Below are 26330 nucleotides of genomic sequence, written 5' to 3'. Positions count from 1 at the left end.
TACATCTACCTCGTGAATTTAAGCTTTACTGATATCATCTCTGCGGTGATGGTTTCAGCTGTTTCCAGCGATTCATACCTTCGCCGTGGCTGGAAATTTTCGATGACTTATTGTAAACTTCACAGTGTACTGCATATTAACCTGATGGCCGTGTCAGTGTGGCTGACAACGTATATAGCGATTAACAGATACATTTATGTCGTTCACAACTCGAAGTACAAACTCGTGACGAACAAAGTGTCCGTTACCATTTCTCTCTTAGTTTGTTGGTGTTACCCTTTTCTGATGACATCCCATACATACATGGAGAATGCTGTGTACTCTCCCAGTGCTTTCCGTTGTAGGTTACCAATTACCTCGTCCCTGGGCGAAATCAGTACCTTGTTCTACACTAGCAGCTTCGGACCATGTGTCCTTGTTGTCGTTCTGTATTTCTTAATCTTTGTTTACGTCCGAAGAAGTCGTAAACGTGTCGATTCACATCAAACGAATCCGAGTGTCCGCAACACTCTCAACAAGGAGGACCCCACTCACACTGAAGTGCGAATGTTAAAGGTACTGTTCGCCGTGTTCTTGTTAGTGCTTCTCGGATTTTTCCCGTTCATGATTTTGATTAGCGTGTCTACGATTTTGGATGTATCACCTGTGGTCTTCAATCTTCTTTTATACCCATGCATACATATCAGCGGGGTTGTCAATCCAATGTTGTACGGCTTTTTCGACAGGAAGATACGACGGGCGTACAAGAAATTATTGACCGGTGAATTGCTATTTGGGAAACGTCAAAACCAAGTTCAAGCGGAGAATGTAATTGCGTCGCAGCAGTTATCGATAAGTAGATATATTGGACATCCTGCAGCGACTACCGAAAGAAGCATTCCAGTCACCACAAGTCACACAGGCACTAACACGCATGCCACGTCGTTAACGCCTGTGGCACTTTAAAACTTCCAGCCAGATGATCATAGTAGCAGAAAATAACCGGGTCGGGTGTGGTGGCAGCGGTGGGATCAAGTCTTTACCATTGACACTGGGAGCCGACCGATCCTTTTCATGTCCCATTTCAAGTCTGACAGTATTTAAACCATATTTTGTTTGTTTATTTGTTAGTTTGCTTGTGTTTTGGGGGAGGGGGTTTCTTGTGCAGAGAGTTGGTCCCATGAAGTTTCTCTTTAATGTAGATGAATACATAAATACATATTATACACCCTTTCTATACTGAACAATCCATTATGTTGCATGGTTATTGGTGCATGCTCAAATTCGCACTTGTCTTGTGAGTCTGAGACACGGCTGAGTGATACCGAGGCTGTAGAACACTCACCCTTGGGTTAAAGGGAAGAGGTCAAATAAAATCCTCTGTCCCCTGTGGGATTCGAACCATGACCTCCCTACTACTAATCCTAACCTCTAACCTCTGCGCCACAGGGAGCCAGTGTTAAACCATATTTTGAACATTCGAACAGGGGGAGGTCGTGATATAGCGCAAGTAAAGGAAATTGGAAGGGGCCTTTTTTGTCCCAATGGAATCGGCGCCATTTTTAAAAAATACTATCTAAGTCATTTCAGTAAAATATAGTGTGACACCTTAATCACCCTGAACAAGTAGATTATCGTGTCGAAGTAGAAAAACACGATAGCGTATCGAAAAACAATAATTTGATACTTCCTAGCTCCATCGATGAGAATTAATCCGATAAGCTACCATGAAAGTTTAGACTACATATTATCGGGACTATTATATGACCAAAATTTATTTATTCATGTTGCTGACGCACGAATAATTTAGTATTAAGGCGACCCTGTTTTTTTTTAAAAAAAATTCTCATTACTTTTTCTTCATGTTTTCCTGCCTCTCCTTTTTGTCAAGTTGCATTAGCGATGATGCTGGATAGACTTTATAAGTTGTTTTATTCTCTTTATTTTGCTTTTTTTTTTAAATCTACAGGCCTTTGGCAACATCTAAGTCTCAAACTTGTTTTAATGTATGGCGACGTTTTTTTTTAATCAGTCACGCTACTAAAATAAATAATCGAAACATTTCAAAGTCACTAACACCTTTTCTCTATAAAAAAAAACAAAAAACAAACAAAAAAACAAACAGTTGTGCATACCATATAGCCCCTCTCCAATGTACATACTAAGCCCTTCACATACTATATTTGCGGCTAGATGTCCATTCTTGAGGCCATTTTGTGCATTACATTTATTAAAATATGATCATTTGTTATGTTATGTGTATTATTTATTCCATTGTCTCTTTTTTTACTTTCTCTCTTGTTATGTTGATATGATTTTGAGTTTGTGGCAAATAAAATACTATATACTACTATCAATGTATATTCTATATGTGATTGCAATCGTTGGAAAATATGATGGTTGTGAAAATATATATGGATTTTTTTCTCAGTTCATGCGATACCAACGTAAATCGTGTTATGTTCTAATGCGCTAAAGCCATAGAACGTCGTTGTCAAACTTTGTAAATTGATACCATTGCCGCGGAGGATATTTTGCCTGAATAAACTGATCACGGACAAACATACATACATACATACATACATACATGCATGCATGCATACATACATGCATGCATGCATGCATGCATGCATACATACATACATACATACATACATACATACATACATACATACATACATACATACATACATACATACATACATACATACATACATACATACATACATACATACATACATACATACACAGACTGCAACTTGAACACCAAAACATTTCTATAAGATATATATAGTTCTGTTTTATTCTTTACATGTAATCTCGAAAAAATAATGAAGAGCTGAAAATATCTGACATACAATGAGTAAGACAGTCTAATTTGTAAAGATAAAAAAAATGTTATCTTACAATAGTATTCTTACAATATATGAAAATACAAATCGCACTTTATTACCATTATGGCATAATATGAATTTCACAAACAAACAAACAAACAAACAAACAAACAAACAAACAAACGACTGACTTTCTTACGACTAATCATGTTGACTTGGTTTATTGCAAAATTCAGGATGTTTTGTTTACGGCCATTTGAGGACCTAACAAATTGGGGGTTAGGTGGCGCTCTATCATAATTTCTTTCAAATTACAGATGTTTTTGTTAAAGGGGAAAGCCTAACACTGGTTTGAGGGGGGGGGGCGTTGATGGCGTTTATCTTTTTCACTCCCTTTTTAAGGCTAAATTCTGTTTGAGAAAACAGAAACCGGTATCAGTGAAAAACAAAGAAAGGTCAGAAGCCATAGTATATTTTTTTTCCAAATAAAGTTCAAAACGATATCAAAACTATGAAATTATAGAATCCAATATGGCCACCGAATTCTGTATCAACCCTATGGAAAAATTATGATTGTTAATTTCCTTAAAAGCAAGGCGGTGAGTCCCAAATTTCTTTCATCATATCAAAGGACAAGGATAAAGATTTCACGTGGCAAACTTTGGAGAGATTTTCCAGGAAATTGTTTCTGAGGTGCACTAGTACTCTACTGTGAAAAATTCAATCTCTCTCGGCCCCAATGAGTGGACCGTAAAATCATCATTTGGTATGACCGTAACCTTTCTGCAGAAATCAATTTGAAGGTAAAAGATAGCTAAATATTTATGAAATACATTTAATACACATGTGTAGGAAGATATCATAATATTGTTACTAAAGCATTCTGGGCAAATAATAGAGATACATGTGACGTAAATATGTTGAGACGTCGGCAGAAATGGCGCTTTATGATCCAAGATGGCCGACAATTATTTTTTTGTAAAAACATCCTCAGTCGGATAATTCACCATCCTCTGTTTGTGCCAAAGTACCATCATCATCTTCATCGTCGTCGTCTTCTTCTTCTCCTTCTTCTTCATCATCGCTATCACTAAGGGGGACTTCTATACCCAATCGTCCCTTTTTCCTTGTTTTGAATTTCATAATGTTATCAAGCTTTTTGAAGGTCATTGACGCTAAGAGATTCCCGCCCTCACTATCTTCGTCTGCTTCAAATGTTTTATTCATCTTTGTTATGTGTTCTAGTTGCATCGAATATTGCAAATACGATTCCTTCCGTGATGCACGGTGTTGTTTTCTCTGCGCCATTCGTTCTTTCATCTTCTGGAATTTCTCCTTTTCTGTCATTTCAGGTGGTTTTTCTTCTACTTCCGGTTCAGGGTCAGGAACCTTTGGTTTTGCAACAACTCCTTTCTGTTCTGCCTCTGAAATTTTCTTGAAAGTAAACTTCAATGTTTCTGACGTTTCTGCCATCTTTTTGTCAATATCATCGATGGTGAACGATTTCGGAAGTTTTGGCGAAAGATTTCTGACTGGCGATATTTTTGCATCCTCGTTCGCAGATTTATACTTAAACACATCCACTCTCGCGGATATAGTTTCAGTGAGTTCGTCGTCACTTTCCTCCAGAGAATCCCTACTTTCATTTTCCTCTTCAATCGTTTGGTCATCATACTGTTTATGCTCCTTACGTTTTGGTTTCTTGAATGGTAAAGGAAGGAATAACGGATCCGACGTTGGTGGTGCTATTACACGACGTGGTTTTTTGGCTTTCAACGAAGCAGATTTGTGTTTGAGCCGATATCGTTTCTCTATTTCGTCTATATCCAATGACAATAACCGAGAGTCGTTTAAATGTTCCCTGAGATAACCCAAATTGAAATTAAAACTTGTCGGTGGAGTTTGCTGGGGGACAAATGTTGATGTCGAGTCTCGGGAAACACCGACTGATTCCCTCGATTCTGTAAATTCCCCTTGGATTGATTCAATATCACTAACACTAGTGCCGTCAATTCCTTGGACGTCTGCTTCGAAGTACTCGTTCAATACAGCTGAAGAGGTATCTTCAGGAGTCATGCGTTTCACATCCACCGAGGAAGTTATGTCAGTCATGACAGAATTATTCCTGGCGCGAATACCTTCCCTACTTTGTATAAACTCTTTGATTTTCTTCGCAAGGTTAGCTTCAAGGTATTCCCGAACATCAATTAAGGCCTTGTAAGTTGGTGATTTACTCCTCTGGTGAAAGCCATGTTTTGAAGGTGCGAGGAGGGTAGGTTCACGCTGCAGCGAGTGACGCGTTCGGTCCGCAGCTTGTAATTTTGATGCCCGTAAAGATTGTTTCGTTGGTTCACGCGTGAAACATCGCGTATTTTGTCTAGATAGATAATCATTGCTCATAGACATCTGAGAGGGAAGACTTCGTGCTCTCGGCAGCGGAGAGTCTATGCTTGGAAAACTCCCCTTTGTGTGAGGGCGTGATTTTTGTGGAAACGGAGACGACGACGTTGAGTGGTTCCCGTTTGAAATGGAAGGAAATTTCGCAATCTTGTGGACATATCTCGCTTTACTTAAGTTCGGTGAATATCCTTTCCCGTTCTTGAAATGATTCGGTTGACTACGTCGACATGGTTTAGACAAACTGGCACCACTTTTTGTCTTCAACGGAGGATAAGAGACGTGCAAGGCAGATTCAGGAAAATTATGAAAGTGCGCCCTCATCGAGCGCGAGTCTGTAGTTTGTATCGTTGGCATGAGAACGGATTTTTGGCGCTGACCTGGCCAGGACTGCACTGGACACATCTCTGTCACCATAGTCTTTAGCAATATGTTACGTCATGTTATTTTCTGCAAAAGATAAAAGAAAAGCTCGTTAACAAATGACGTAATACTGTTAAATACAAATAACCCCATCGCTAGAAAATTAAACTTTCTGTATTAACGCGACAGTGGAGTGACACTCCACTCAACTTCGTATAATTATCGAAACTGAAAATTCTACATATCTGCTAGAATACTTATAAGTTAAATTTCCTTCATCTCAAGTTTATAGTATTGGTATGCTTTGTGATTTTGCGACGAATTGTTTTCTGTCATTTACTGAGCATGCGCAGCATCGGTCAACTCATGTTTGGGTACAAGCAAACCTCATGAAAGAATTCCTCTAATGTTGTTCCCAATATGAATTAAACTTAACTTTTTGCAATGTTTGTGTCATAATTTGTGGAGTTAATGCGGAAAAAATACCACTCTAAAACATCAACAACTAAACAAAAAACAAACAAATATAAAACAAGGCCAAATAACTTGTACTAGCTATCAGCAATACAAATGAATAATATGCAAATTTGTTTTCTGTTTTCATATCTTTTTTTAAAAGCCTCAGGTGACCAATGCCAACTTTGTTTTACAGCCAAAAAATTGATTCATTTATCACATTGAATTGTACGCTTTTTGTGTCCCAAGTCCTGGAAAACACAATTTATGACCTAGGAGGTTATAGAACACTTGCAATGACTTGCTAGCGAGTAGCATGTAGCATATAAGCTCATAAATTGTATATTTGTACGCGGTACAACTTTCAGCTAGTTGTGTGAACACGACGTAGCGCCATCTACGTTGAGAAGGTCAAAACGAAGTTTTCTTAGCACTGTAGTAGAGACGTCCGCGGGAGTAGTAGTATTCTGCCAAGAACGAGGGGCTGAGATATGGAAGAGACGTGACCAATCAAATACTAAATCAAATTATATAAATAAAAATATGATGGTGGTGGTGGTGGTGATGGTGATCGTGGTGGTGGTGGTGGTGGTGGTGGTGGTGGTACCGGTGTTGGCGGTGTTGGTGGTGGTAGTGGTGGTGGTGGTGGTGGTGGTGGTGGTGATAATGATGGTGATGATTTTGAATCCAAAACACAAACTCTACATTTTCACCAAGTTGTCTAATATCACCACCATATAAACTATGCTTTCATTACAATCAGCAAACGTACCCGTGCTGAGGTGTAAAGTAAATGTAGTTGCCTTGGTTATAATTGTCTCCACTGAATTTATCGATTTGTAAGAATTAATTTGATACGATTAGCGAATTAACCACTTAACAGCATTAAGTGTATTGACGCTACCTAGAAACGTTAAAGTTGACATCGTGCCAGGTTTTTACTTGAACATAAATAGACTCTTGGTCACGAAAGTAATTCTACTAAATAATGTTCTATAATGCTCCTTGTGTGTTTTGTAAAGTGTTACCGACATATATTTTGGATACGAGTAAGGCAAAATTGGACAGGCCCCGATTTCTACAAGTTGGAATACTTATGTACATTTTTTATTAAGTATACTTTTTAGAAAATGGTTATTCAAACGGTGAAGTGTTATTGGATTTCAGACCTTTATTTTATTCATTTATGTTCAATTTGGACTGTTGCCCTGCTGCTACAGCCTCTCTCTCTGTCTCTATAAACAGACATACAGACAGACAGACAGACAGACAGACAGACAGACAGACAGACAGACAGACAGACAGACAGATAATATTAGATAGATAGATAGATAGATAGATAGATAGATAGATAGATAGATAGATAGATAGATAGATAGATAGATAGATAGATAGATAGATAGATAGATAGATAGATAGATAGATAGATAGATAGATAGGCAGGTAGAAAGACAGACAGACAGACAGACAGACAGACAGACAGACAGACAGATAGTTAGATAGACAGACAGACAAACAGATAGACAGACAGACAGACAGACATGCAGATAGACAGACAGACATATAGATAGACAGACAGATAGATATACAGACAGACAGACATGCATGCATACATATAGACAGACAGACATATAGACAGACAGACAGACACAGACAGACAGACAGACAGACAGACAGACAGACAGACAGACAGACAGACAGACAGAAAGACAGACACACACACAGACAGATAGATTGATAGATATACAGATGTACATATGATACTTCTTTCAAAGTCATTCAACTATAAACCCTTTAAAGCTGAGTTTGTTTTCAAAATAGTTTACAAGGTTTACTTCGGTGATATAACTATTTTTTATTAAATTACGTTGTTGTCCATAGCAACAATTTACTGGTCTCAAAGAAAAGCTCGGCCAAATTAGACAGTAGCTATAACATATCCCAATGTATATACTTGAGAAAAGATACCATGGCAACATATATATTACCATCGGAGCTAGGACTTATAATCCATCGCCCTTCTGATGATGAAATGAACTGCATGTACATCACGAAATTGGCTATTTCTGTACTGGGTCATTACATGTATATACGACAGCAGAGCTAGAGAGATTGGTTTTGATACGTTTAGTATTATGGACAGCGTCAATAGTTCAATGTAAGATAAAAACTCAATTTTTTTAGTTGTGGGGTGGGAGTTGATCTGTTTAAGTTATCGTCCAACAAAAACGAATTCACTAAGACAGACGCACACCTTGTGAATTGTTAGATCACTTGTAGCATTTATAGTATACTCTAGGCATTTCTGTGCAAATGGTGATACTTACATAACTAGTTTGGCCTTGCAATGATATATCCACAAAGTCAGATAAATAAAACTTATAATAGGAACCATCGGACAAACGTAGTGATTGTTGATTGCTATACTTAGTGATTTATGATAATGACAATACATGTATCTATATCTTTTCATTTGAGAAAAGTCTTTAATGAGAAAATAAATGTGAAGGTAACTGAGAGAGAGAGACAGGCAGACAGACAGAGACACAGAGACAGACAAAGACAGAGACACAGGCAGAGACACAGAGACAGAGACAGAGAGACAGGCAGAGACAGACAGGCATACAGACACACACACAGACAGATCGACAGACAGACAGACAGACAGACAGACAGACAGACAGACAGACAGACAGACAGACAGACAGACAGACATACAGATCGACAGACAGACAGACAGACAGACAGATCGACAGACAGACATACAGACAGACATACAGACAGACAGACAGACAGACAGACAGACAGACAGTCAGTCAGTCAGTCAGTCAGTCAGACAGACAGACAGACAGACAGACAGACAGACAGACAGACAGACAGACAGACAGACAGACAGACAGACAGACAGACAGACAGAGACTGTTGAGAGGGGGGGGCGTAGTTCCGAGAGAAAAATACTGAAGGGGAAAGAGGGGGAGTACGTGCAGAGACAGAGGGGAAACACAGGTTTTACATAAAGACATTCATTGTATACACCTTGTAAACAACTATCCTTGTTCTTCGACTGAACAAAATAAATTAGAATATTTCAGGAAGCCATCACTTGGGTAACGGCGAGAAGCGTGTATGGTATCACAGTTTAATAATGGTGGGACTATGTCTTAAATCTACTCGAACTCGGAACCGACTATAGTACTGTGGGACGATACGTACACAACAAAGTGCAATTTGTGTGTAACACAGTGAACAACTTCACACGTATGACGTCAAAAGGAACGAACATGGAGATAAAAATGTACACCTGTGTTTTGAAACGACCAGATGTCAAAGCACTTAATCTAGTCTCTTGAAATCGTGATTATAATCACAACGTCACCATGGTGATATTTTGATTGATCAACACAAAAAAAAATAACAAGCTTGGTTCCAATTATTTACTTAAATATCCTCTCTGTACTCTAAACATTTGAGACATGGGGTGAAAAAGTAGGAAGGTATTACTTTATCAGTGTGATTTCGATATATCTATGCACACTTTTAAGAATATTAAGTTAGTTCATAGCAAGTTCAGAGCAGAGAGAGACAGTGAGTGAGTGAGTGAGTGAGTGAGTGAGTGAGTGAGTGAGTGTGTGTGTGTGTGTGTGTGTGTGTGTGAGTGAGCGAGTGAGCGAGCGAGTGAGTGAGTGATTAGGAGTGGTTAGTAACACTGCGTAGAATCCATCAGTCAAAAATACCTCACGCTACTTTGCTCTCTCTATTGACTAGTACGCCTGGTACATCCCCGGCAGCTATGTCTCGAATATCGAAATCTATGAGCACCGTACTTTATTAAACAGACATAGCGGTACTTTGTCTTGCACGCCGTATGGGTCATAGCGGTAACGTGTCCCGGATCACGAACACATTTATGTTTGTTCATCGCTGTGGAAAATTCATCGATTCGAAAGTATGTGAATAGTGACCTCTGACCTTTGACTTGATTCCATTCGTAGGATTCATTTATCGCTCAGATACTTGAGTACGTGACACTAATACCCCGACAACCCCCTATAGTCAAATATCTACATTACTTTGATGTAAACAAACTTCAATTGAGTTTTTTCTGTCATTCAAATTCACAGTAGCAGTTACTTTCGGCGTAATTTTGTAAAAGAATATGCTGTTGTTAACATTTTTATAACACTTGCCAAACTAGACATGGTCGCCATTTTTCGCTAAGTTAAAACTGCTGTGCATACACCCAACGAAAAAAATGACTTGATTTCGTAAACTGCCAAGTCAATTATGAAGTGACAATTTCCACAATTTAATGATAAGAAAGTCCACTCTCTGACTTCCGTTAAAGGCACACAGACCAGTTCTTTTTCTGCGTAATATTTGAATTAATTGTGGTAGAACTATTTACTAAAACATGTTCTGGCTGTAACCGAAGTATTATTTTTTCGATCAGACGACCAACAATGCATTGACTGAATTATTTTTAAAATATCAATAATTAGATATTTTACATGTCAATTAGAGATCTATTTTATCTATAAGTAGTTTTGTAATAAGTTGAAACTGTGATTTATGATTGGGGTGCTGATATTTGGGAGCGGACCTAAAATCAAGTTTGATATTACACTAAATACAATTACACAAATATGTTTACCCATATATGATTCAATACCATTTAGGGTGTATGATATTACGAATAAGTTATTTTACCTAACGAAGCAGTATTTTAACTTGAAAAAACGTTCAGGTTGCAGCTAGTGCAGCTTAGTTTTCACTAGTAACTGTTAGATCTAGATCTGTGGCATAGAAATATGACAAATCCGAATATTAATGAATAGATCGATGACGTAATTTTTTAACGCACCAAGAAATTTTCATTTACATCAGGGTTGTAGAGAAGCAAAATTTACTCTGAACCGCTTCACCACGCACAATGAATTGTACATGTTATTTACACGTCAAACTGTGAGTGAAAAACTCACAACGTGTTTCCCATGACCTTATTACCGGCAAATCACTATAGCCTTGCCCGAGTAATCCCTTAAATCCAGATACCTTGACAGCGGACGAAATGTCGTCAGAAATAAGCGAAAACAGGAAAACATATGCAATATATTAAATCATAGACGTCAATGTACGTAAAATGTATCACGGGTAGTTATGGTTATGTCAATGTGTCATGTTCCTCGTTACGCCCTATGTCTGGTCACAGTGCAGGACGTTCAATCATCTGCACAACTCAGAGCGCAGAACGTAGTAGTGTACAATTTGGAAAATCACATTCCATTGATTGTCTCCCCCCCCCCAGAAAATAGTCATATTATCAAATTGATGTCATGCTATCTAATGTAATTGATAACTAATACAACCTGCCACCATGCACGGTATTATTGAATAAAACTTTTCTCTCAAAAAAGTACCGATTTCAGACCTTACCTCGGAAGATCTTAGCAACATGTACGAAAGGGTAACGATCGTCATGAGAAACACGGAGAACGTATGGACACTACCAAGTGCTACCAATTGTAAAAAAACCTGACGGTCTGTATACTTCGATAAAGTCGACTTTAAAAACTTTAAGCTAAAACGACGGTTTCAGACCTTACCTCAGAGGGCTCAGCAACTACGAAAGTGTAACGGACTTCATGAGAAGCATGGAGGACGTACGTACGTATGGACACTACCAAGTGCTACTATTTGTGAGCACTCAGAGTCTGTATAACGTTTGACAGTAAACCAGTTCGTTGTCCAAATAAATCTAACCCACGGAGTTTGATTGATTTCTGTAAAAACATTGTGCCCAAGGTTTGTTGGTATTAACGACCCTAACAAAGTCTAAAAAGACGCAATGACGCGGCTATGCGTGACCTCTTTACAGCCTACTTGACACACATGCATGTGAGTGACGTCACCGACCAAATTTTATCGTCTGCTATAAAAATATGATAAGAAAATTGTCTGATTTTAGACTAAAATTTTCAACTGCGGCCAGGATAGTATTACTTCTTCAAAATTAAGACATGGATGTTTAGTCTGGGCAAGATAAAATGTAAAATTTATGTTTAAAAAATACACCAACTTTAACAGATACCGTGTACTGTGTTTAATTGTCACAGTTGAAGTACAAAAGCCTACAGTATGTACATGGACGTTTGTTTAAATGTCTATCGTCTCTCGACATGAGTGCAAATAGTCAGAAAACCAAACAAGAAATAGTCAGCAAGTTACACGGGTTCAACTGTGTCAATGAACAATTCTATAAAGACCCCTTTCAATTTTAAACCGTTTCCGACACACGTAAACAAAAGTGATGACTCACTTTTTTGCCCCTTTGAAGAAAGACCATTTTAAGATTTACAATTATCCAAAACTTTTCCGAATGACTTTGAACCGAAGGAAGGTGTACAGGGAAACAACATGAGAGTGCAAATTAGTGAAAACAAAAAAATAAAAAAAATATCAGTAAACCTCGAGATTGGCATTTTTAATGATGAATCTGCTGACTCATGGAAGTGGTGTATGTACTCCTAGCTGTTATTTGTACACTTGACCAATGGACATGTGACCTCAGTCAACGGTTGCAATAGGCCCTACATGAACTGACATGAAATAATTTATAGCAAATATTTCCCGAGTACAAGTATTCCCTGCTTTATGTAACACACAGTAGATATGTTAACAATTCTAAATTTCTAATCACTCGATTTTAGTCTAAAATCAGACATTTTCTTATCATATTGTTTAGCAGACGATAAAATTTTATCAATGACGTCACTCACATGTACTTGTGTGTCTTTTGAATTAGTATTTTTGCATACTATTTTTATTCTTATACTTATCAAGTACTTATAAGCGTCTTCATCACACTTTCTTGTTACGTCAGTTAAAATAGTCACGGTTGTGGAAAGCTATAAAGTTTCGCGCGAATTACGAGTATAATATATGTATTAAACTTGAAATTTTTGATTAAATAATATATTATCACAACAACTTGTTAGAAGAGGGATATTCCTCTAAATTCGCTCTAAAATAAAGTTAAAATACTCGAAAAACTTATAGAGAAAAACGAAATTTTGACAATAGATTTCGCGGGAAAGACATCGTCATATTTTCGTAAACAACGCGATAGTCTGGAACAATTGATGGGAAGTTGTCGATGGTTTACGCATACGTAGAGGGCAGTGAACTTTAATTTAAATTTCTTTTGTTCAAAATCTTGAAATACTTGGTAAAGGTGAAAAAGGTTCTGTCCTCGCTCGCAAATCTTTTTTTTTCATGAACATTTCTGTGTTATGACGACAACATGGTTAACGTTACTGGAGCATGAAGAACACTTTGTGTTGCAACAACAAAGACATTGAGATAGCCGAATTCACATCCCCTTATGCAGTTTATGTGTCGATAAAATATTACGAGGTTTATCAGTTGGAATTATAAATCTTATTTAATGTACGTATTACAAAAAAATATTTATACATGGCCTTGAAAAGTTTGGTTATGTGCGTCGCCAGTCTATCCTAAGATCGTGTACGTGATCGCGTTGATGAACAGTCCTAAATTTCATTCATGCGATTCGGTAGCTTGTTGAGTTGTTATTTGGGTTTGTCATTATCTACTAGTGTACCGTGACCTCAATGACACGCGAACGATAGCATAATACCTTTACACTGGGAAACGAACTATGAGAAGAACATTTTCACCGATACTCGATAGACAGCTATAGTAAATAAACCATGTCAATAGTGTTCTTGTTAAATCTCAGCATATGATATAATTTATGGAACCGGTTGGCTATCACAAAAAGGCGAACGACCACAGCATATTTCTGACTCTATACTAGCAAATATTTATATGCTTTTGGAATCACGGCCATTTTGAAGACAAGTTTGTGAAAAGGTCAGGAGGAGTGACTGATTATAACAAATATTTCAAGATTCTCATTTCATGTTTATTTTTGATACAGCATCACCATATAGTATTCAGTCAAAAAATAAGTTAATTTTAAATAATAATAACTAAAAAACATAAATTCTACCACCTAAACTATACAGTTGGCGCGAAATATTATGTTCATCGCAACTAATAGCGTAAAAGTTACTGAGAACAAATTGTCGTCAACTAAATTTTGGAGGGAAAATTTCAGTGATAGCATAGTCACTTCATTCGCTGTACCGGGATGATTTGCGTGGTCGTACGTAGCTAAGATCTCGACTAAAAGGACTGTCAAGATCATCTAACGGCTATAAAGATACTAAGCTAAAAAAAATAGCGACGATTTACAAAATTCACCAAATTTATATTAGCTTCAAATAGTATACACGTCATACGTGATCAGTTTTGAACACGATTTTAACCCTTAATACAAAATGTTTCAATTTAGTGTTCACTGGCCCTCTTTGGTACAATCACGCCGAATCGAATGCAATAAGAAACTGCACATTCCAACCTAAAGATAGCAAAATTGAATGAATAGTTTCTTGCTACACTTTGTCTAATGTACCACTATGGAGACATCAACAGATTGGCGCGTCTAAGTTGCAAAATGTACAACCGATTTATTCAATTTAGACACAATGTAGCAATAAGTTATCTTGCTATCTCAAATGAAGAGTATAGAGTTTCTTATTAGTTTCTTTGTGATTGTATCAAAAAGAGCCAGTGAACACTCACATGAAACGGGTTGTAAATTGACTAAAGTCGTATGATTTTATATATTAGAGATGCTGGCATTTATCTTTAATATGAAGTTAATACGATTTAAGCTACTATCAAACAAAGATTCAACATTGAACGCAAACAATGGTTGAATTATTGCACTAGAAATGAAAGGTCAATACTAGATTGGAAGTCATGGTCACAGACACAAAAAACTCGGCATGGCTTAATTATCTGCTGTCGGCAAGGATAGAAAACTATATGAGAGCACCTTTATGAATCGAAAGAAATTAAGGTACAATTAAATATTAATGGTTTGGGAAATAAATTATACAAGCAACGCTTAACAAACTAACAACGCGCTTGATAAATCCTTTTCTAAACTAGAGAATTTTGCTCTCACGCGCAGTAGGGGAAAGTCAAGAGTAAAATCCTACACGAATGGGTTTCTGGATAGTTCTAAACATACACTAGAAGTTTTGATCAATTTCATTCTTTTTTCATAACTCAAGAAACAATTTGAAAATTCCATGTATCAATATCACCATTAGTCTAGCATAATATAAAAGCTCAGACCGCTATTTAGTGGTCTGAGATAGAAGCTACCCGTGTCTTCTCTATATACCCCGTGAGAAAAGATTCAAGGCACGGGTAGCATTCAGACTCCATCATCACACGCGGTACGACAGTATATTTCCAAACAATCACTCCATATTTAATATTTAATAAAACAATGTCTGAGTATACAACCAACTAATAATAGCTAAGTCGGTAACGACCAGTTCTTTTTATTGATTGTTCAATGTCCAGTATCGATCCGTGCTCTCTTGAGCGTCCAACTTGATCGCTGGTCAAGTCAAAATCCCCAGTCAAGTACACATACATTGAATAACTAATACAGGCCGAAACTTGTTCATTTTAATTTCTTTTGCATGGCATGGACAGTCAATTTTGAAATTACAAACAAACGTACTCTCGCGACTTTTCATGAATTTGGAAACCTTACACATAATGTGAAAGTCGAAGGGTTACTAACTTCAGGGTGGGACACGGTTTGTGCACCGATATCGATACATGCGTTCATACCAAATAATAATCACGCCTACTTTACATGTATGTACAAAAGCACTTCGCCCTAGATATGTTTTTGGCCTTCTCTCTTATAAAAAACACCCAATGGAATGTTAGTCAAGCATTTTTTTCACAAAGTACATCGTTCGGCTAACGCTTACTGTTATGGTAGCCCAGTTAGTTGCCCTACGTTATAACCCTACCAAATTCAAGTTCCCAAAAGAACACATAAGAATGTCTCATATGTTTAAAATATCTCATTTTCAACTACAAATTTGCAAATAACATAAAAGCTGCCAGGCCTACCTGTTACGGTGCATTACAATAACGTCTGACAGACTAGACGCGTCGCTCTGTGTCTACCAACAGCAATGTAAAATTAATATACAATCCGTTAAAAGCATGCGTATTGTATATGTTGACCCGTGACGAGAGCTATTGACGTAATGGCTTGAAGGCTAAAGGGTCCGAAAGCTGCCCGAGGCAACATAGCAACGACTGTACTACGCCGTTTCTAAGCGCGTTGTCCAAACGCCTACAACAGTAAACAGCTATACCTATCTCACTTATATATATCTTAAATCATTACGCTAACATCATCGAGTCAGAAAAAAAACGAAACTTTTTTTGAGAAATTAAGTTTACCTGTGATCCGGAACAGTAGCTGAAGTTCTTACGACAGTTCTACGGTCAGAATTTGTACGAATCTAATCTCTAACCCGTCGCAGGTAACATACCGAAGGGTTTGAACGACCACGACTGAGATAGCGTCTTGTAACGACAGATTGATGGTGCGGCTACCCAGTCTAGCGTATGGGCTATAAGTGACTGCTACTCCGCTATACGGTGTAACAAAACCATACGCAAATCAATTACTGCCTTTGTTCAAACAACTGAACTGCACTATGTACAAGTTGAATGGCCATGCCAGTCCGTCTATTTGTTACACGTCCAGAATGTTGCATTTGTTAGACGGGGATCTATTCACTCAACGAGAATAACACATATATACACAAACGACGTAGAATACAGCAAACAGCAATGTATTGTCACTAACACTGACCGAGCATAACGGAAGCCATTCAAATATAATTCATAGTTTAACGGTCGAAGCATGTTATTTAGCACCTTATACAATACTCTTTAACTGTGTATATTAATTTTAATATTGTATCACTATTAACAGATGAATACAATTATGATATCAAAGTGTGACGTAATACCAAAGAAAAAAATATAAATTATTATTTTTTTAATCACCACCATTTTTGGAATATATATGATAAATGTGAGCCTGGTGAAAATTCTATTGAAAAAAATTTACTGCAACTGAAGTGTCTTTTGAAACTGTTTAGCATTACTCGTAATGGCATTCACTCTGCACAATAGTGAGTCACCTGTGAGTGAGCGTATCTGTGTAGTAGTACACACAGTCTGGTGCAATATATCCAATCAAAACAACTATACCCCAGTTACAGCTATTGCAGGTTTAAGATACACATAGGACAGTAGTGAAATTTAAATTAAAAAATGCATTTTTTAAAAATATTTTTCCTGAGTTGGCTGATGTATCCATCATTAGGGAAAGTCATACAGTGAATTTCACAATACCGTACAGCTTTTCTATATAATACAACCAGACTGGACATGCTACACATTAAGATACAAAGATTGAATGAATACATGTACAGTTGGTGGTGGTGATGCTGGTAGTGATGGTGGTTATGTTGGTGATTGCACTTGTGGTTGCTCTTTTAGTATAAGTAATGTGGGCAATGATGTTGATGATGATGGTGATGATGATGATGATGATGATGATGATGATGATGAGGAGGAGGAGGAGGAGGAGGAGGAGGTGGTGGTAGTGATGGTTACAATATTGGTATTGGTGTCGATATGTATGTATACGATAATGTATGAGACGTAAAATTATGGAATGACTCTCCACAACAAAGTTTACGAAAATGTCTTTAGCCCGGTGTTGCTTTCCCCTTTCATATGGTTATCTTAAATTGTAAATTAACTAGTGACGTGAGCGTTGATACTTCAGTATTTTCTTAGATATTCCAAACAGAAATACACAGAAACCTCAAACACAACATTTCTCAGTTTGAACACGTACCATCACGTGATGTGTTCACCCAGACTGTTTGCTCGAGAAAAGCATCGCAATGTCGTAAGCATCGATGCGTGCACCGCAATCCAGATCATCAGATTCTTATAAGTAAATCTACTTTATTCAACTCGACTGGCAAATCACTCATTTAGTAATTCTAAACAAAACTACATCCAATTCCCCCAGGGCAAGTTTCTCGCTTTCATAAATCATTCACTTTCTGTTTTTTAATTCGTTTGTCAACTCTATCACACTTTTATTTCAATAATGGAACTCGACACTAACAAGTAATTTCGCTTTTATATTTTCGAGCTCAGTGAGCGGTTGCCATGGTTACAGCACTAGGACTTTTAAAACAACGGATGACTCGCTTTCATGAGATGAATAGGCTCGTTCGCTAATAGTTTTTTTTATGAATTAATATTAATAACACGGATGTGAATGTTGAGTGCAATCATTAATTTCAATGCTTCTTTTCAACTAGAATTTTGTATGTGATTCACGTCAGTATTATTGTATGGTAAATGGTTAGGAAGATGTAATATATACGATAAATGTTCCATTTCTGGTAATATTCAAGTAAATATACAATAATTCAAATATTACTTATAGCATTCATGCTTACAGCATTTCTCGTGACTATATATTCAATGATGATGATGATGTTGTTGTTGTTGTTGTTGTTGTTGTTGTTGTTGGTGGTGGTGGTGGTGGCATTGATGATGACGATGACATCGTTGTTGTTGCTGGTGGTGGTGGGGTTCGGTGATAGTGGTGGTAATGGTGATGGTAGTGGTGGTGGTGGTGGTGGTGGTGGTGGTGGTGGTCATGGTGGTGATGGCATCTGTGGTTGCTCTTTTAGTATAAGTAATTAGGGCAATGATGTTTTATGTTGTTGTTGTTGTTGATGTTGATGTTGTTGTTGATGATGATGAAGATGATGATGATGATGATGATGATGATGATGATGATGATGATGATGATGATGATGATGATGATGATGATGATGATGATGATGATGATGATGATGCTGATGATGATGATGATGATGATGATGATGATGATGATGAGGAGGAGGAGGAGGAGGAGGAGGAGGAGGAGGAGGAGGAGGTGGTGGTGGTGGTGGTGGTGGTGGCGGTGGTGGTTACAATATTGGTATTGTGTCGATAGATGTGGAGGCAGGGCTAGCCTGTTCACATCGCAATCCACATTTGATTTTACTTCACTGTACACGTCAGCTCATTGACCAAAAGCAAAATCACATATCGCGATGTGAACAGGCTAACATAACGAAGGCCTTGGTTGGGAAGGTGCTAACGCAGTCAACGATTATGTTTGACGTTTCCAGGGTAATAAAATCTCATCAACGAATTTATCGATTTGTAAGAATCAATTTGATACGATTAGTGAATTATCCACTTATACACGTAAGTGTATAGACGCTACCTAGAAACGATAGAGTAGACATCGTGCCAGGTTTTTACTTGAACATAAATAGACTCTTAATCACGAAAGTAATTCTACTTTATAATATTCTCTCCTTATGGTATCATATCAAGAGTCGGCCATACGTTTCAAGTATGTTTTCAAAAAATAAGGCCTTGGTTTCTAAAATATATACTGGTATGGCCAAACAAAATAAACTGTATAGTACAGACAATGTAGCTTTCAACCCCCCTCTCTTGTTAGGGGTGGGGGTGGGGTTACGGCATCTTTATGGTTAAAAAATATTTCAGCTTTTCATTGTAGTTTTTTTCAGATATCTTTCTCACACTACGTAAAAAATCGACTAGTAGTGACAAGGCCCCTTAGGTCACTCTTTTTTCCTTTCCTTCTGCACGAAGACATATATTGGGGAATACTATATAATTGTCAGATTTGTGACAAAACCAAGTATCGTGGAGATGGGACGCCATTATTTAGCCTATGCCAAAAACATTGTGTCGCCAAAAAATGCAAAATTATCAAAATCGGTCGCAACTTAGTTTATGAATATATAATTAGCTGCTATTTTCCACAGCTACCAAACTATTCGAAAAGGGCGGGAAATGTATCCAAGCAACAAATGTGCTTTTGATATGTTTGGTACGTGACAATTTACAATATTTCTTGATATCGGAATAATTGTTTCCGTTCTTGATTATGTTACCATGGTAACGTATATTAGTAACGCCGTGGGTGATTTCTCACCATAAGAGGCTATTCCTGTCACCTTGACCTCGTTATAGTTTCTAACCTATAAAAAACGATAATTTTATAGAAATTTGACTGGATGCAATTTAGGGACTACATTTAGTTGTAATAAATGCGAGTCATTTAATCGAATTGTTATAAGAACTGTCACCATTTCGACGCATGCGCCATTCATGTATATGAAGGTAAGGTTAAAGGGGCACAATGTGTTATTTTAAAGTTCTTGGCGGTCACTTCTGTTTCATATTAAATATCCTTAGATCAGTTTAATCTCATTTCACCTACTAAGGTATGTTGAACCATTTCTAGCAACTGATGGAGTGCTAAGGCAAACTAAAAATAAAAACTGTGTTTTCAATAACCTGACTTCAAGTTCAGAAAATAGGGTACTAGGTAGGTCGGAATTTTGTTGTACTTTAAATTTTTTAAAATCACTTCGATCCCAAGATAAGTTACTCTTTGGTCACAATACTTCCGTGAGAGTTTGATGAGGTGTAAAAGAAGTAAATGAAGACAATTCTAAGTTAAGTAGATGAACACGTTATGTAGACTGTTCTGTTATAGTCTAAAAAGACCTGGCTTCTCTCTGGAATACATTTTTTTTCAAAACAGTGACCACAGACGAGGCAAAGGTATGAAGGTGTACACGGAAATAGAAGTAAATTGTTACAATTTTACATTTTTGCATGCAAAAAACTTGTTTTGGGTCGCGGGCTTAAACTATAGATCGGTCGAGTTATCGGAAAAAATCACGAGATATTTAGATGACATTTTATGCACAGAGTGTGTACGTGAAGTTTTCTCTTCAAGTAGAGGACTTACGTCAGATGATTTTGTATTTAAAATCAACGAGGCTACAGAGTACAGTGTACTATTGTCAAGTGAGACAGAACAATGGCCGTTCTAATTTCACACAGTTTCTTGAAGGAGAAGTCAATGGGTTGACATGCAGCTGTTACAATATCATAACCTTGAATGTGTGTTGGAAGATAACAAAGTTAATGTTGACAACGTCGAACTTGACAGAAGATTGATATATGCACTATTATACACGCATAAACCAAAAATATGGAATTTATACTCCGGTTGTTCTACGTCACGACAACGCGTGTCTACGTCACTGGTCCTGCAGTGTTCGAAATATGAGTTTTAAAACGTTCCAAATAGTCATTAATTTCCCCGATTTTTCTTAGATATTGCTGGCACTGGTATGATTATGGTATTCTCCAATATTTTTCTTCATTCAGCCGGAAATACGCGTGACCTAAGGGTTGTCACTACGAGTCTAGCGACTCGTAGTGACAAAGGCCCCTTAGGCCATTCGTGTTGTCCTTGGTTGAACGAAGAAAAATATTGAAGAATAACATCTAAGTATTCAAGTGATAGAATGAGAACTTTTTTGCTTCGGTTGGAGATGGTTCATAGTTACTGTAGAACTCTTACACTTTGCAGACTACATGTTTGTGACATTTCAGATTAACATGTTGTTCAAATAATACCGCAGCTATTTATAGTTCAAATTATTGTTTAATATTAGCTCATGGATTTCTTAGTCTCAAATTTCTTGTGAACAAAATTATGTAGCTTTTGCCAAGTTTTACTGTCATTTTCAATTATATTAAGAAAGATCATGATGTGTGACCTTTTAGGGTCATCGTCAAGCAATCAAATACATCGATTGCAGATGCAGTGAATCAACAGGTGGTTTCGTAACTTCGCGTATCCTCGGCAGTATTCGCCAATGTTCGGAAATTACACGATACTTCCATTGCGTCAGTGCATAGACGAGGGAATTATCAGATGAAAGATAAGTAAAATAACATAAAACTCCATGTCGGTGAAGGATTATAATTTTGGTAAAAAAGAAGAAAAAACTTGTCTGGCGGAGCTATAGAAAAAGATGTTCGAAATATTAATCCTGTTTATTCTTTACGACACTATCGATAAAACGGCACAAAATCGAGAACCTGATTTCTGGTTCTTTAATGACGTCATCACTAAGCTTAAGCCTGGGCTGTGTCATACGTCATATCTTCCCGCCCTCAGCTCTTGTTTGATGGCACAAACATGCGTGATAAATAGCCACATCAACTCAGACATCCTTATAGGTAGCTGAACACACCGTGACAAATTCATCAGACCTGCTTACACGACGTATCACTGACATTCTAATGTCGTGGTCGTGATCTGCTGTCATGCATAGAGACAGCACACATCACGATGCACTCTTTATCATAACCCATAGTTACTGTGCGTAACACGGTAGAAGCGTGTGTACAACATCTTGTCAGTGAATGGAGCCAAGCTGGCGGCGTTTATGTGTGATAAATTACTTGTTTACTTCAAGTTTGAAGTTTAGAAAGTACTTATTCTTTCACAGATAATCGAAGTAGCTACCAGGTCAAACATTATGGCCAAAGCTTGAACATTTATACTGAATAATGAAATAAGTAAAATCACTTCAAGTACGTGTACTTGACAGAAAAATTGAACACTGGTCGTTTTGCTTTGTAACTACCTCACAGAGATGTCAAGTCTGGATCAAGCATCTACGTGCGGCTAACCATAGTACATGTATGTGTACAAGTAATTGAATGGTCGGCAGTTCTCTAACCCTAACTTACACACTCATTTACAAAACTAGACCGTCCAGATGACCACACAAGTCGATCTTATTGATCAGAACAATATCAATTGATCATTAACAGATCAATCAGCTGATTTTGAATTCAATCAATCAATCAATCAATCAATCAATCAATCAATCAATCAGTCAGTCAGTCAATCAGTCAATCAACCACAGAATACATAAACTGCAGAAAAGTATTTGACTAGTTGACCACTGTTATAAATACCGAAAGAAATATAACGAATGCATTATAGCTAAACCAACCCATGGTACATTAAACTAATATGTACCCTCAGTTACAACGACCATCCGGTGAGTGTTCAGGACAATGAATTGAACAACAAACAAACAAACAATTAAGCAAACAACAAATACACCAACCTATCGACCTCAAGCTACCAACTAACGAATCAACCAATTAAACAACATACTCAACCAACTGATGACCGACCAACAAACCAACCGACCGACCGATCGACAGACAGACAGACAGACAGACAGACAGACAGACAGACAGACAGACAGACAGACAGACCGACAGACAGACAGACAGACATTCGATAAATATAAATCACTGGTCCTTATTAGAAGGTACAACCCAACAAACAAAGACACGACTTCTAGTTCTTAGTGTACTATCGACCGTAACACTTTGTGAATGCTCTATATAATTGTAAAGCAATCTCCGTATAACAAGTTCCAGTTAATTACAATCATTCAAATTGGTTCTTTTCCAAACTATACCTGTTGTGTCATGACCCTGGAAAGAAATGCCGGATAGAAGAAAACACACACCCACATAGCCATATACAGTGCGAATGACGTACCCATATAGTACACTATAGTTAATGAACATAAAGTGCCAATTTTTTTCTCAAAGTGTCGCCTGAATCCGTGCAACGAAGACATGTTCGTATATAACAACTCAATTGGACACACCCAGTCCTTCCTCCATGGCAAGGACTGCCATAGAATAGACATTGTTAGTTTAACGGTGTGTTCACAATATGGTATTGTACATCGTTCTCGTTATCGTCCGCTGCTCTTGATAATAACACATCGTGATTGATCGTTCTCTACGCCTCCCCTTGTGTCCGTACACAACGTTAGAGTAAATAGCCGAGCCGCTGTACACAGAACTTTGTGTGCGAGAAAAGGATGTTCTTTTGTCTGCCTGTACTCGTCACCTCAGACATTCTTGGTGGCTAGATAGGACCTTTTATCTGTTTCTCGGGAAGAGTACGCTCATGATTTTAATTTATTACAGTCGATAAAATAGACCTTTTAATTGATATTTACAGTGTCTAATAATTAGTATTTTTTACGAATTTTCACTGAATATATTGTTCGTTGTCTAATACAAAAATAACATTCAGGGTGCACTAAATACAACCCATACATAAACTTCCGAATTACTATGCATCAGACTTCAGGCTCTGAAGCCAGAACATGCATGATAACGCCCTCATGCTAATAGCAAGTCTTCATAAACTGTTTTGAGAACTGTAATTATTCTTTTGTTTTCTGCTACTATCAAGTTTAGATTTCACATTACCCCCCCCCCCATACAAGCTCAGACCCCCCCCCCCCCCCAGCTCAAACACCTAACGCAATGATGTGTTAAACGCTGGTTGTCTGAGCTCCAGGGCAAATTGTCTGGATAGACAGTTACATGCCTGTTAACGTTGAAAGTGTTATGCGTAGTTCAACCATACATACACTAGTGTAAGGAGTTGTAAACCAGAACGTCATGAAGTTTTTGGGACTTGAATTCTTAGTAACTCGGATACCAACTTTGCGGAACTAAACGTTTTTTCGTAACTAGTTCGCATACGTCATTGCTGACCAGTGGTACGTCAACTGAAAGTGCTTATAAAAACAGGTGTATGTCCCGAGGCGTCAGCCCCAAACAGTTATCCATTTTAAGTGGTCCGGGAATAGCAATGGACAAAGGCGATGTTAATTTCCTATTTACGGTCCAAACTAATTGAAATCTACAATTACTTGATTGTCTATTTCTCTTGACTACCACACATGTTACCATCAACCGTCTGTAATGTCTGTGATATTGTTTGTCAATTTAGGTTTCTGTCACGTTCGTTTTCCCCTCTTCTCTATCCGTCTGCTTCGGCCACTGATATGACGGTCATGAATGGCTGGGAAACTTTTGTCAACCTCGGCGTTCCTAGAATGGTGAGATGGACGCGATAAACTGAGTGGCAAGCGCAAGTGCATGTGGTTATCAATAGAATTAGAATGTACGTACATCTTTGACAAATTAAACAATAGATTTAAAAGTAAGAAAAACCTATCTGAAAGGTGTGAAAAATTCCAGAACAATTTATTTAGATGAAATACTATGCGTACATGTAAGCCTATAGCTTTCCGATGTTGTAAGAACCAACGTAACTCGCTAGTAGAGCTCGGAACGTCAGTATTGCGAGAACTCTGCAATTTAAAGGGACTGTGTAATAAACAAGATACAAATGAATGAACAACGTCTGTCGATGAAAACAGAAAATTGGGAATAACAAGTGTCGCAGTAATCACATTATTGTACACTGGAGCATACTCACACGTCTTCTAGTATTACCAGGTCTTGTACGACTGTCTATCTTTCATGCATCACGTTGACACTTTACTGGATGTACGACAGGGTAGCTGACGGCGTGCGACGGTAATATCATCGGAGTTCGATCAGCATCTTTTCAAGGTCTCAGGCAGGACAGTAATGTTAATCCTCGGGATATTCCGGTCACGTTGGCTTCGTTGTCTGCACTGGAAGCATGTGGAAATAGTTCCCCGTACTTTCAGCTCACCTCGATAAATCCAACTACCAACTATATATCTGAATTTAACTTACAGTAGCAATTCCTGTTGTCAAGATTTTTTTCTGAAGTAGGGATGTTATATTAACGTAATCCGCTTCAGATAATCCTAAACAGAACGTTAGGTAGCGATTTGTGTCACGTGACAGCCGGCTATCATTAGCGTTCCTAACAACGGGGGAACCACTCAACCTATTCACGGGTACATCAGTCTCAATCTGAGGGTAATGAATTGAATCTTTGGCTGTTACGACAATTGCCTCTCACCCCACCTCATCTAGTTTCGCAGTATAACATTATGCGATGACGCGAATACCAGCAATAATCGAAATTTAATATCAAACCGCCACGAAATATGGCACCATGCATTTAGCGTAATTACTGTTCCTTACAAACCTGTAAATATAAATACGGCCTCAGTCTGAATGAGATATGGTGAATCAAATAAGGGAGTAACGATACCTGACGTAACTGCAAACCGATGTATTGAATAAGTGGCATATTAGTCTGTACAGTGGTCAGTGGGCTATTGAAATCAGTGACAACACTCATTATCACAGTCGTTGGAGACAGACAATGATCTTTTTCTAAAAAACTATTTACACCAAACACAGCACATAATAAGGGGGTTGTGTATTGCTATGCAACGTGACTACTGTTACACAGAATCGAAACACTTCAAACTCCATTTTAGCAGCGATACTTCTTGAATACTTTGAAAATCTTTGTAGTAATAAATAACCACGTCGCTAAAATGTACTAGTAATATAACGGGCAGGGTCAAAGCTTCAAAATGAATGTTTCCGACTAGT

General features: G+C 37.7%; 1 protein-coding gene across 5 annotated transcripts; it reads right to left on the bottom strand.

Moving 5' to 3' along the window:
• Positions 1-2825: 2825 nt before the first annotated feature.
• LOC144452821 (uncharacterized) lies at positions 2826-16423 on the bottom strand. 5 transcript variants are annotated; one of them, XM_078143986.1, is made up of 2 exons: positions 16398-16423; positions 2826-5660 (listed from the first exon to the last, which is right to left on the bottom strand). In XM_078143986.1, the coding sequence occupies exon 2, from the start codon at positions 5625-5627 to the stop codon at positions 3804-3806; it is 1824 nt and encodes a 607-aa protein (XP_078000112.1). In that variant the 5' UTR covers positions 5628-5660; positions 16398-16423; the 3' UTR covers positions 2826-3803. The 5 variants fall into 5 exon arrangements, with proteins under 5 accessions (XP_078000112.1, XP_078000109.1, XP_078000108.1 ...); XM_078143983.1 differs by lacking the exon at positions 16398-16423 and adding an exon at positions 16059-16114; XM_078143982.1 differs by lacking the exon at positions 16398-16423 and adding an exon at positions 11633-11768.
• Positions 16424-26330: the final 9907 nt, after the last annotated feature.

This window comes from Glandiceps talaboti, chromosome 23, assembly GCF_964340395.1.
Source record: "Glandiceps talaboti chromosome 23, keGlaTala1.1, whole genome shotgun sequence".
Taxonomy (NCBI): Eukaryota; Metazoa; Hemichordata; class Enteropneusta; family Spengelidae; genus Glandiceps; species Glandiceps talaboti.
This window is presented reverse-complemented; position numbering and strand designations above follow the sequence as displayed.